We start from the raw sequence: 12,183 nt of genomic DNA on the forward strand, positions 1-12,183 counted from the left end.
TAAGAAAAACAGATAAGCAGTAAATGCTAGTTCTCTTGTTGTTCTTTTTACAATTTATTGATAGTTTTAAGAGTAACTCTTTGCACAGGAACCTGACTTTTAAGATGGGAAGATGGGAACTAAAGTATCGAAAGAGAATGTCTGTGTGTCCTTAAGGATGGTGTTCAACACTACTTACATAGGTCCCCAAACAACAAATTTCAGTTAAGTCTGGGTATATGTACTGGAAGAAGCCTCAGTGCATTCCAAATGATTAATCAAGCTATATACCAAAAGCTTATATCATGAAGTGTGTGAGTCATTATCAAACACCCAGAAGGCCACAACTATGAGAACGTGTATATGAAGGGGAAAGGAAAGAAACAGTAAAGGTCAGTAAGAGGTTTCACTGACATTCAGAATGTGCCAAACTCCAGGTCTACAAAAGTGGCAGCAGCTTCTACTATTTGATTCCAAAAACTAAATTTCCAAAAATGCCATCTCAGGTAGTTTCAATGTTATCATCCATAAATTTACTGAAAATCAAGTGGCAGGATAAAATCCCCAAAAAGTAAAGTCCTAGCATGTAGTTATCACTAAGGTTCAACAAAATAATGACAGTGGTGATGATTCATATTTTTATGGCGCTCCAGAGTTTACAAAGCACCTTCCTCACAAGAGTCCCATGAGATAATGGTGCAAATGTTAACATTAAATGTTTAACTAGGGGAAGTGATTTGACCCCTCTGAAACAGAATTTTCCTCATCTGTAAAATAAAAAGGCCAAAGCAGATGACCTCTAAAATTTTTTTACCCTAACATTCTCAGATTCAACGACAAATACCCATATATGCTAAATGTAGAACTGAACACCACACACAATATAGACAAAGAATACAATAAGCATTTGTTGACGTGAACTTAAAATTAATCATCTTCAAAAGAAAGACAAAAATTAAAGTAAAAGGAAATGCACCTATATATACAAAAATATTGACAGTGGCTCTTTTTGTGGTGGCAAATTGGAAATCAAGGTGATGCTTATCAATTGGGAACAGCAGGACAACATGGTACTACATCAAAAGCTTTACATCTAATTATCCAACACAGACTTGGGACTTACACATCCATATGATGTCCTGCACTCTGTAATCCATCTCCCATTTCTTTTTCTATGGCACTCCATTCACTAAGAAAAAACAGATAAAATTATAAATATTATATAAATTAAGGATGTGGCATGTTAACAGGCTAGAGTTCCATGTTATTTCTTTCCAGTTCACATAAAGAGGGTATGTGGGTGTGTGTATTTGATACCCAAACAAATTGCTCTGTTCAAACAATAAAATCCAACCCAATTCACATTTTAAAACGTTTTATCAGATGGGCACACTAATACGCTACTGGTGGAGTTATGAACTGATTCAACCAATCTGGAATACAATTTAAAATATGCTAAAAAAAGAATGTGACTAAATCATCCTTTGACCCAGAGTTCCCACTGCTAGGCATATACTCTCAAGATGTCAAAGACAGAAAAAAAGATCCCATATACAGGTGTCCTAAGAGTCTTAGAGAAGTTTTAATCCTTTCCTATGCTAGTAAAGAATAACTGATTGGAGAGTAACTAAACAAACTGTACCACCTGAATCTAAAAGAATACTGCTCTAGTTCTAGCTTTATTACCCACTATGTGACCATGATCAGTTCAGCTCACCTGTTTGGACTCAGTATCTTTATACAGAAATAAAGCAGAATAGTAGCATTAGCTCTGCAGTCACTTGACCTGGATTCAAATTCCATCTCTGGTGCTTACTACTTGTATGACCTTGGGCAAGTCACAGTAGCATCCTTGGGTCTCAGTTTCCTCATCTATAAAATGAGGGAATTGAACTAAATGGTTTCAAAGGTCCCTGACAGCTCTAGGCCTATGACCCTGTGATTTTTAAAATGAGAAAGTGGACAGAGTAGAACCAGGAGAAATTTGTACACAATTACAGACACAACGTATGTGTGACGACAAACTTTGATAGACTGGACTCTTCTCAGCAATGCAGTGATATAAGTCAATCCCAAAAGACTCATGATGGAGAGAAATATGTGCATCCAGAGAAAGAACTAGAAAGAACTGAGTTTATATCCAGGTGGAAGCAAAATACCTGATCTTTTTCCTTCTCTTGTTTGGTTTTATGTCCTCTTTACCATTTTTCATTCCATCTGACACAATCCATCTTTATAACCTGACTAATGTATAATGTGAAAGTATTTACAGATCCTACACTTGACTATATGCTGCCATGTGGGGGAGGCGAGGGAAGGGGACAAAATGTGAAACTCAAGGAATTGAATCCTGTAAACTAAAAGGAAACAAACAAATTAATTAAAAAATAAAAAATAAATAAATTTAAAAAAAATGAGAAAGTAGACTATATGGTTGGTCTCTAAAGAAGCTTCTAGCTCTGTAATTACTATATTAAATTTATTATATACTTTAAAAAAAGTTTTATGTAACAGATTCACAATTTCATATGCAATCCTCTTTTGCCACTCTTTGTATACAGTAATGTTCATATATTGATGTTTATTAAGTTCAGAACAGAAAAAAAAATTTTAAAAAGATTCTTCCTTTGGGGTCTTATACCCAAAAAGATCAGAGGAAGAGGAAATTGTACAAAAATACTATAGCAGCTCTTTTCACAATGGCAAAGAACTAGACACTAAAGAGGTATCTATCAATTTGGAGAATGGCTGAACAAATTAAAGTATATGAACATGATAAAATACTAATGTGCTGCAAGAAATGGTGAAAGGGACTGTTAAAGCTGGGAAGGTTTGTACGAAATGATGCAGAGTGAAGTGAGAAGAACAAGGAAAACAATTTATAAAGAACAATAATATTGTAAAGACAAAAACCTCTGAGAGACTTAGGAATGATGATCAAACTTGTTGGTGACCAACCAACATTATGATTCCAGAGAATTCATAATGAAACACACCACTTCACCCTCCCAAGAGAGAGGAGATGGACTCATATTTCTGATTCTATTTTAATTCTGAAAGCTAAAAAGTACTGTTTCTTCAACAAAACAGGTAATAAAGATCTCTGTGATTACTATTAATGAAATGAGAATTTGTTATGAAAACAACTTATGAAATCCCAGGAAAAGAGTATAAAATTCTAAAAGGGAGGGTATGAAGCACCCTTGCAGTGCTAAAATTCTGTAATTAAACATTTAATTTTATTGTCTCTCTATAATATCATGTGGATTTTTTTGTTTTGTTTTGCTTTTTTTATTGCTTAGTCATGTCCAACTCTTTGTGACACCATTAGGGGATTTCTTGGCAAAGATACTAGAGGAGTTTGTCATTTCCTTCTCCAGCTCATTTTACAGATGAGGAAACTGAGGCAAACAGGATTAAGTGACTTGCCCAGGGTCACACAGCTAGTAAGTGTCTGAGGCCAGATTAAAAAAAAAAAAATAAATCTATTTATTTTTAGTTTTCAATGTTCACTTCCATAAGATTTTGAGTTTCCAAATGTTCTCCCCGTCTCTCCCCTTCCCCTACCCCAAGAGGGCATGTAATTTGATACAGGCACTACATATACATTTATATTAAACCTATTCTCACATTAGTCATGTTGTAAAGAAGAATTAGAACCAATGGAAGAAACCACAAGAAAGGAGAAACACAAATAAAAATAATATGCTTTGATCAGCATTCAAACTCCACAGTTCTTTCTCTGGAGGTCGACAGCATCATGAGTCTTTTGGAGTTCTCTTAGATCCTTGCATTTCTGAGAAGAGCTAAGTCTATCAAAGTTGGTCATCATACAGTATAGCTATTACTGTGTTACAGTGTTCTCTTGGTTTTACTCACTTCACTCAGCACCAGTTCATATAAGTCTTTCCAGGTTTTTCTGAAACCTGCCTGCTCATTATTTCTTATAGCACAATAGTATTCCATTACATTCTACAACTTGTTCAGTTACTCCCCAACTGATTGGCATCCCCTCCATTTCCAATTCTTTGCCACCACAAAAAGAGCTGCTATAAATATTTTTGTACACATGGGTCCTTTCCCCATTTTTATGACCTCTTCGGGATACAGACCTTGAAGTGGTATTGCTGGGTCTAAGGGTTTTACAGTTTCATAGTCCTTTGGGCATAGCTCCAATTGCTCTCCAGAATGGTTGGATCAGTTCACAACTCCACCAACAACACATTAGTGTTCCAATTTCCCCACATCTTCTCCAGAATTTATCATTTTCCTGTTTTGTCATGTTAACCAATCTGCTAGGTGTGATGCAGTACCTCAGAGTTATTTTGATTTGTATTTTTCTAATCAATAGTGACTTAGAGCATTTTTTTTCATATGACTATAGACAGATTTCATTTCTTCCTCTGAAAACTGCCTGTTCATATCCTTTGACCATTTATCAACTGGGGAATAACTTGTATTCTTATAAACTTGACACAGTTCTCTATATATTTTAGAAATAAGATCTTTAGCAGAGACACTGGTTGTAAAAATTCTTTCTCAGTTTTTTTGCTTACCTCCTCTTGGTTGCATTGGCTTTGTGCAAAAACTTTTCAATTTAATGTAATCAAAATTATTCATTTTGCATTTCATAATGTTCTCTGTCTCTTTTTTTGGTCATATATTCTTCCACTTTCCATAAATCTGACAGGTAAAGTATTCCTTACTCTCCCCTGAGGCCAGACTTGAACTCAGGTGCTCCTGACTCCAGGGCCACCATTCTATCTACTGCACCACCTAGCTGCTCAGATTTACAAAGTTAAATTTTCAAGTTCAGTAATCAATTTCCTGGCACAAATTGACCCCCAAATTTTTCTAGAAATCAAATCTGTAGAATTGTCAAAATTTCATTATGTCTAATTTCCCACTGAAAGTTTAGTCTCCCTTCCTCAAGTCTTTCCCCTCCCCAAACCATCCTTCACAAAGCTGCCAAAAATGCTTTTTCTGAAGTCCGGGTTTGATTATGTCACCCCTTCACTCAATAAATTCCAATGGCTGTCTATTATCTCTAGGATCAACTATAAACTCCTGTTTTGCTTTTAAAGTTCTTCACAACCTAACTACCTTTCCTGCCTTACTGTACATTACTATCCTTCAAACTCCTTACTACACAGTCAAATGATCTTGAAAAAAAACAAAAACTGTTTCTCATAAGTGAATACATCATCTTCCATCTTGATGGCTTTGGACTGTCTGTCCTCCACAACTAAAATATACTCCTTCGTCACCTCTGTTTCTTAAACCCCTCAATTTTCTTTAAGGCTCAGATTAAGTGCTACTTTCTAAATGAGGCCATTCCTGATACATACAGCACGTAGTATCTTCCCTTCAAAATTATGTCTATGTGGTATATCCCTCTATATTGTTGTCTCTCCCAGATAGACTGGTATGGTTCTTGAATGTGATAGTTTTTGCTTTTGTCTTTGTATCCTTAGCACTAAGCACAGTACTTGATACATAGCAGGTGCTCAATAAGTGCTTGTTGATTGACCTAATTAGCTGGTTTCTATTTAACCAAAACAAACTTTTGTAGGAGTAAAAACTGTATACATATTCCTCTGAAAAGTAAGATAGTCACTCAATTATCTCTTTTCTTCCTATTAAGGCAAGCCTACAAATTATCTTTTAGTAAGACATCAGTTCAAATAATGTTTTTAAAAGTTCATTCTTCCTAGTGATCTTAATAATAAAAAAAACAATAACAAAGAAACAATACATTATTCTGTGATTAATTTGTGTCAGACATTTTGGTAATTTTAACAAATATTCTATCTTGAAAACATTTGTTTTCTCTCCATTTTTTGTGAATAAGATTACATAATGAAAGGCTCTCCTTTCAGTGCTATCTTAGATAACAGATGTGTCCCATGTGAAGTCTATAATAAAGGCAAATTTCAAATATCAGACAACAGACCTATTAAAAACAACCCAAATATGTTCAATTTAATCTTCCTGTTCATTCACAGGAATGTTGTTGGTGAATATTTGCCACAGACATGTGTTTGAATTAGTTTATTCTGTTTATCGGAAGAGAATTTAAAAAAAGATTGGATGGGAAACAGGTTAAAGAAAGACAAGTAGTAAGTATGATTGTAATTTTTTCAGACTAAATTCAAATACTTCAAGTCTAATTTCTAACAACTTCTTAAAGAGATACAACAATTAATATTGGAAATTAAAAGAATTATATATTGAAACAATACATTAATGCAACTGCAAACTATATAATTTTTTAAGAAATAACTTTAATAATATTAATCTTTTTGGGGGGGGAGGGGACGGAATTTTCATCTACCCTAGCAGTGTCAATTATTTATTCCAAAGAATATAAAAAGCATTCAACTCTGCATTACACATATTAGCAACAATCTTAATAGTGCTCTGAAACACTCCTAAATTTAACCAGAAAGATGCTGGTAACATGTAAAAAAGTGACATACACTGAAAAATTAATATCCTTAAATGACTAGAAACAAGAAACCTGTGCATCTACCACAAATTTTTTAAAAATATAATTCAACCAAAAGAGTACTATAATAAAAGAACTTCAGGACAGCAGTCAAAAACATTAGGAACAACAAGATTTAAATTTTTAAATTTAGAAAAAGAGAACTGTACAAGAACAAATAATTTATACCGAAAAGACTGTTACATAGATAAATCTTTTTAAATATCATGAATTCTGATTATTATTAATAAAAATAGTGAGCAGTAGTTCACATTTGCATAGTGTTTTACATTTCACAAAGCACTTTCCCTGAAAAAGACACCTATGAAGTGGATAAGTATTATTTTCATTTTATAAAAGTGGGCACTGAGGCTAGGAGATGAATGATTTGCCTAAGTCATGACAAATGATGGTACCAGAACTGAAACCAGCCTCTCTGGATTCTTACTTTCAATGTTCTTTTTACTATAGCATAAACACCACGTTATAAAAAAAGTTCTACTGTCCAGAACCACACATTTGCAAAGATATATAATTTCCCATATATAAGGCATACTGACTAGAAACATGAGGAATTATTTAGAATGATGCTTACCTGAAAACTCTTCCATAATTTCCATGAACTTTATAGACACCATAGAGTCGGTCCGCCACTCTCTAAAAATAAATGTTTATAGAAGCTGATTTAGATTGAATTTACTTTATAATTCAATTTACTACAAAATTATTTTCTTTTCCAATCCCCCCAAAAGTTTATCATTTTAAAACCAAAAGCAATATACTAAAAAAGAAAAATTATATTCTAAAAATAGTACAAAAACTCAGTATAACCCTCTATGCCACAAATATTAAACAAAAACTTATGCTGGTATTGCATTATGTGCTCTTTTGACTAAGTTAAGACTCACTAAAATTTCCCAGCTATCAGAGATTCCACCTGAAGGTATAAGCCAAAGAGTACAGTACTGGCTGCACAAATCCCAGGTGTCCAAATGGTTCCATCAGCCGTTCCTCAGGATGCACCACATTTCTGATATTATTTATGAAAGAGGAAAATTTCGCTCCCAAACCACCGTATAAGAATAATCAGTTCTAGTAAAGCTTCCACTTAAAGAGGATACTAGTCTTTTAAATATCTGAAGCGATCAACTGCAAGAGATATATCAGATATATTAAAAAGCTTTCAAGGGGCGGCCAGGTAGCACAGCGAGTAAGAGCACTGGCTCCAGTGTTGAAAAGACCTGGAGATCGAATCCTGGGCTCAGACACTTAGCACCCACCCAGAAACACCTGGCTGTGTAACCTTGAGCAAGTTACTTAACCCCAATTGCTTAGGGGTGGCCAGGTGGCTCAGCAAGTAAGAGCACCGGCTCCAGTGTCGGGATGACCTGGATCAAATCTGGGCTCAGAAACTTAGCACCACACCCAGAAATAACTGGCCATGTAACCTTGAGCAAGTCACTTAACCCCGATTGCTTAAAAAAAAAAAAAAGCTTTCAAAATTACCCTAGGCAGAACTCAGTCCTCATTCCATTTGGAACTTTCCAAAGTTCTTACCTTTAATTTCTGGACCCAAGTTTTCGGGAATGTTGGCTTCCTCTGCCACCCCCAAAATCCTGCCTTCTGTCCCAGATTCCTAGATCTTACCTACAAACCCATGTCACACAGCCTTTCTTACTCCTAGCCTATATCCACGTGACCATATGACCTAGAATTCTGCCCCAAAATAGTATAGACAAGAGAAAAGGGGAGAGTTCAAATAAGCAGTAAGGAATTGCAATCTTAGGTTGAACATATCCACTACATTAGACTCCAAAAGAAATGTCTGACATAAATTTGTATTAAAACCCACTATTTACCAATAAGTGTGATTCTTTAAAGTAACCAACCCTTTGTAGCTAACATAAGTCTATTATGGAATTCAGAATTCTAGAAAAATGTTTTAGCCTAACAAGTTTTTGCAGAATTCAACTCAAACAGAGAAAGGCATGTATTCCACTCCCTGCAGTAGCCTGGTTAGGTTAACTCTCCAGTTTCGGATCCTACTTATGACATATGCAAGGAAGCTAACTAACCTTTGATTAATACTAATGAAGACAAGTGAAAGAAAAAGCAGTGAATCAAACTGTGAAAAGTAATGAATACGTAGTCTCCAGGGAGCCCAAGAACAGATTTGAAGAAAGGTTACTTTTTCAGGATTAATCACACTGTATTGTGTCATACCCTGGGAGAGGTAGAGAGGAATGGTTAATGTTTTTTCTCAGGTTGTAAAGTTCATTCTCTCTTCTAGAAAAAGGAACGGGAACAATAACAACAGAAAAGAATAATCCTGATAGCCAGAGAAAATTAAGAGCTCTATAAGGATGTGATCAAAAGGAAAAGGAAACTTGAACCCCTGTCAGGAGATTTTGAGTAACAAACATTTACGAACATTACTTGAAGGTGACTAATCTCCAGGTTAAATGGCAAAAAGGGTGAGTGTTTCTTGCAGTTTTCATTTGCAGAGAATGAGTCTGAGATAGCCAGAGAAAGCATAAACAGATAAAAGGGGTATCTTCTTTTCTTACTCAATGCTCCTCAGTACCGGAGATAAAAGATATGGAATCCTCTAGTTGTGATGGTAGAAAAGGGAAACTGGAGAAAGTCTTTATAAGATTGTTAGTCAAACTAGGGAGCAGGGCATATATAACTCCCTAATGAGGTCATATCCTACAGAAATCTACTGGGTCAAAAAACTTTTCCAAAATTCTAAACAACGTGACAGACAATGCTTGTGCCAGCCAGCAAAGCAATTCAAAGAAAAAATTACTATAGACATGTTACAGCAAGACTAATACAGGAAAAGGGAAAATAGAGGGAGGAGCTCCAGAAGGGAGTAACGGGCAAGCCTAACTGTCAAAGTAGGCCCATGACTGGTAAGATGCTGATAGTAAGTTTTAGGGCAGGGATTCTTAATCTTTTTTGTATCATGGACCCTTTTGGTAGTCTGATGAAGACTATGATATGGAATATGGAGGGTTTTTTTGGAGGGGGGAAGGCAAGGCAAGGCAACTGGGGTTAAGTGACTTGCCCCAGGTCACACAGTAAGTGTGTCAAGTGTCTGAGGCAGGTTTTGAACTGAGGTCCTCCTGACTCCAGGACCAGTGCTCTATTCACTGCACTACCTAGCTGCCCCAGAATAAGGTTTTTAAATGAATATAATACATAGGATTACAAAGGAACCAGTTACACTGAAATACAGTTTTGAAAACATTTTTAAAAAACCAACAAGCTCAAAGATCCCAAGTTAAGAACCTCTATTTTAGGGTCTTTTTTTTACTGAATGTAAAATGAAAGCTCACACAGCAGAATCTGAGTAAGAATAAATCCTCCAAATAAAAGGAGTTAGTCCTAGGTAAAGTAATTAGCACAAGTAAAACTTTTGACTCTCAGGGTAAGCATTTTAAAATCTGATGAACAGAACTCACATGAGTCTTTCCCAGATTCTCTTTCCCTTCCTCTTCCCCCTCTCCCACCCCATCTAGCTCTCAGTGCTGTCTGCATCCAATAAAATTACTAGGTATATGCTTTATACCAAAAAATATAGTGCATTACCACCACCCCACCACCCCTTTAGACTCTAAACTTCTTAGGGGTAAGAACTGTTTCATTTTGATCTGTTGTTAATGTGAAATTGATCTAATCTGGTAGAATGCAGTAGAAATGAGTCACTGACAAGGAGCTCCAGACAGACAAGACTTAAACAAAAGGTAAAGGATAAGTAGGGATTGCTATCTAAAGTTTAAAGTACAGGAAGGTACAATATGTGACAAAAGGCATTTGTCCCTCTTCAAAAACTACTCTGTTATTATTACAATAAAACCCATTTTATAAAGGAAAGCCAGAATGGCTAGATCACATGTCCAGTCATTCACATCTCCTGGTTCTATAAGACTCAGGGTCAACCTAAGTGATTAGACCACACCAAATAAACCCTGGCACCACCAGGCAGCTCCCAGAGATAGCAGGCCTAAAAGAAAGGAGGACAGGAACGTGCAAAACTATAAGTAAGGGCCAATATTAATATATCATAATTTTTTTCTTTTGCTTTTTGCAGGGGAGAGGGCAGGGCAATTGGGGTTAAGTGGTTAAGCCTAAGGTCACACAGCTAATAAGTGTGTCAAGTGTCTGAGGCATAACTGTTTTTTTTTTAAATCCCACTTGATAGGTGTTGGCTTTAAAGCTTAACAAAAAGCCTAAGAATCAAGAACAAATAGAAAAAAAAGAAAATGAGGGCTGCTGGGGTGGGAGGGAATGTGTTAAACTGAAGAGAAATAGTAAGAGTCATTAGATAAATCTCATTTTCCTAATCTAGGGACAGGGAAATGAGGATAATAATAGCATCTATCTCCCAGGGTTCTTATAAGGCTCAAAATGAGACAATAATCATAAGTACTTAGTACAGCGCCTGGCACACTGTAAGTGCTATATAAATTTTAGTTGTTGTTATTATTATTAAGCCTAGGACGGTTCAATTTGACAGAATAATCTGTAACAAGCCACCCTTTCAGCAGCAGACCATGACGACCACATGCTTCTCTTACGAAACATGCTGAAAACTAATCTTCCCAGTCAACAGGGAATGTAATTTCAATTTTCCTTTTATTCACCTTTTCAGCATATTTTATGGTGAGATGATCAAGTTTTCAATGCATGACATAACTGATTTAATTGCCATAAAAACTGTAATTGCTTAAAGACTACACAACCTCACATTAAGGAAGAATTCATTTGATTCCCCTGTGATCTAGGAAGCATTTTGTTACATATTATTCTACAAAAGTATCCTTCTCTGGTCCCACTCAATCTGCACAAAATCTTACTAATGACACCATCTCCCTTTCCATCAGCTTCTTTATAACATTTTTGGTGGGGTAGCAAAGAGGCAGGTTAGGACCTGAGATTTCATCACTGTACGAAACTCTTAAGTAAGGGAACTCCGTCCAGAGATGTGGATAAGCAGCTTTATAACTTTTGGTCTTAGAATTTCATAAGGCACTAAGGTTAAACAACTTTCCCACAGTCATATAGCTAATATGTAGCTTGAATGCAGTCTTCTTGCCTCCAAAGCCAACCCTCTATCTACTATGCTATGCTTCTCTCATAATTTATATCAGACTTTCACTGCAAGCTGTTCTTTGGAACAACCAAACTTCTTTCCCCAACACACACACATCTTGTGTATTTTTTTGGCTATAGAGGAGCTATACGGCAAAGGACATATCTTACATAAATATATAAAATATATCTGTATCTTATATAAAAGTTATTTTACAAATTTAAGGTCATACTGAATAAGAGACTATTTGTTGATGAAAAGGGAATAAATAATGCAGGGTAAGATATTAACTGGCTTGTTTAGTCACACATTAGTAAAATGAAAACGTTTATTTAAAAAATTTAAGACATTAAGAAAGAGAACGGGAATATAATAAAAATAACATTTTTACCTAAATTAAATTATATATTTAGTGCCATACCAATTAATTTACCAAAAAACTACTTTATAGAGCTAGAAAAAAATAGTAACAAAATTCATTTGGAAGAATAAACGGTCCAGAATATCAAGGGAATTAATGAAAAGAAATGCTAGGGAAGGTGGACTAGCTATACCAGATGTCAATCTGTATTATAAAGCAGCAGTCATCAAAACTACTTGGTACTGGCTGAGGAATAGA

At 35.4% G+C, this 12,183-nt stretch overlaps 1 protein-coding gene across 1 annotated transcript in view; it reads right to left on the reverse strand.

The window, feature by feature from the left end:
• Positions 1 to 12,183, reverse strand: part of SNX4 (sorting nexin 4) — an 87,556-nt gene that overhangs the window by 31,051 nt on the left and 44,322 nt on the right. The window contains exons 8-9 of the mRNA XM_069064976.1: positions 7,062 to 7,123; positions 1,103 to 1,168 (exon numbers count right to left, since the gene is read on the reverse strand). Coding sequence (XP_068921077.1) covers positions 1,103 to 1,168; positions 7,062 to 7,123 — 128 coding nt within the window. The remainder of the gene's footprint in view (positions 1 to 1,102; positions 1,169 to 7,061; positions 7,124 to 12,183) is intronic.

This window comes from Petaurus breviceps, unplaced genomic scaffold, assembly GCF_028583685.1.
Source record: "Petaurus breviceps papuanus isolate PSGF00001 unplaced genomic scaffold, PetGlider_PUasm1.0 90654, whole genome shotgun sequence".
NCBI classification, from domain to species: domain Eukaryota; kingdom Metazoa; phylum Chordata; class Mammalia; order Diprotodontia; family Petauridae; genus Petaurus; species Petaurus breviceps.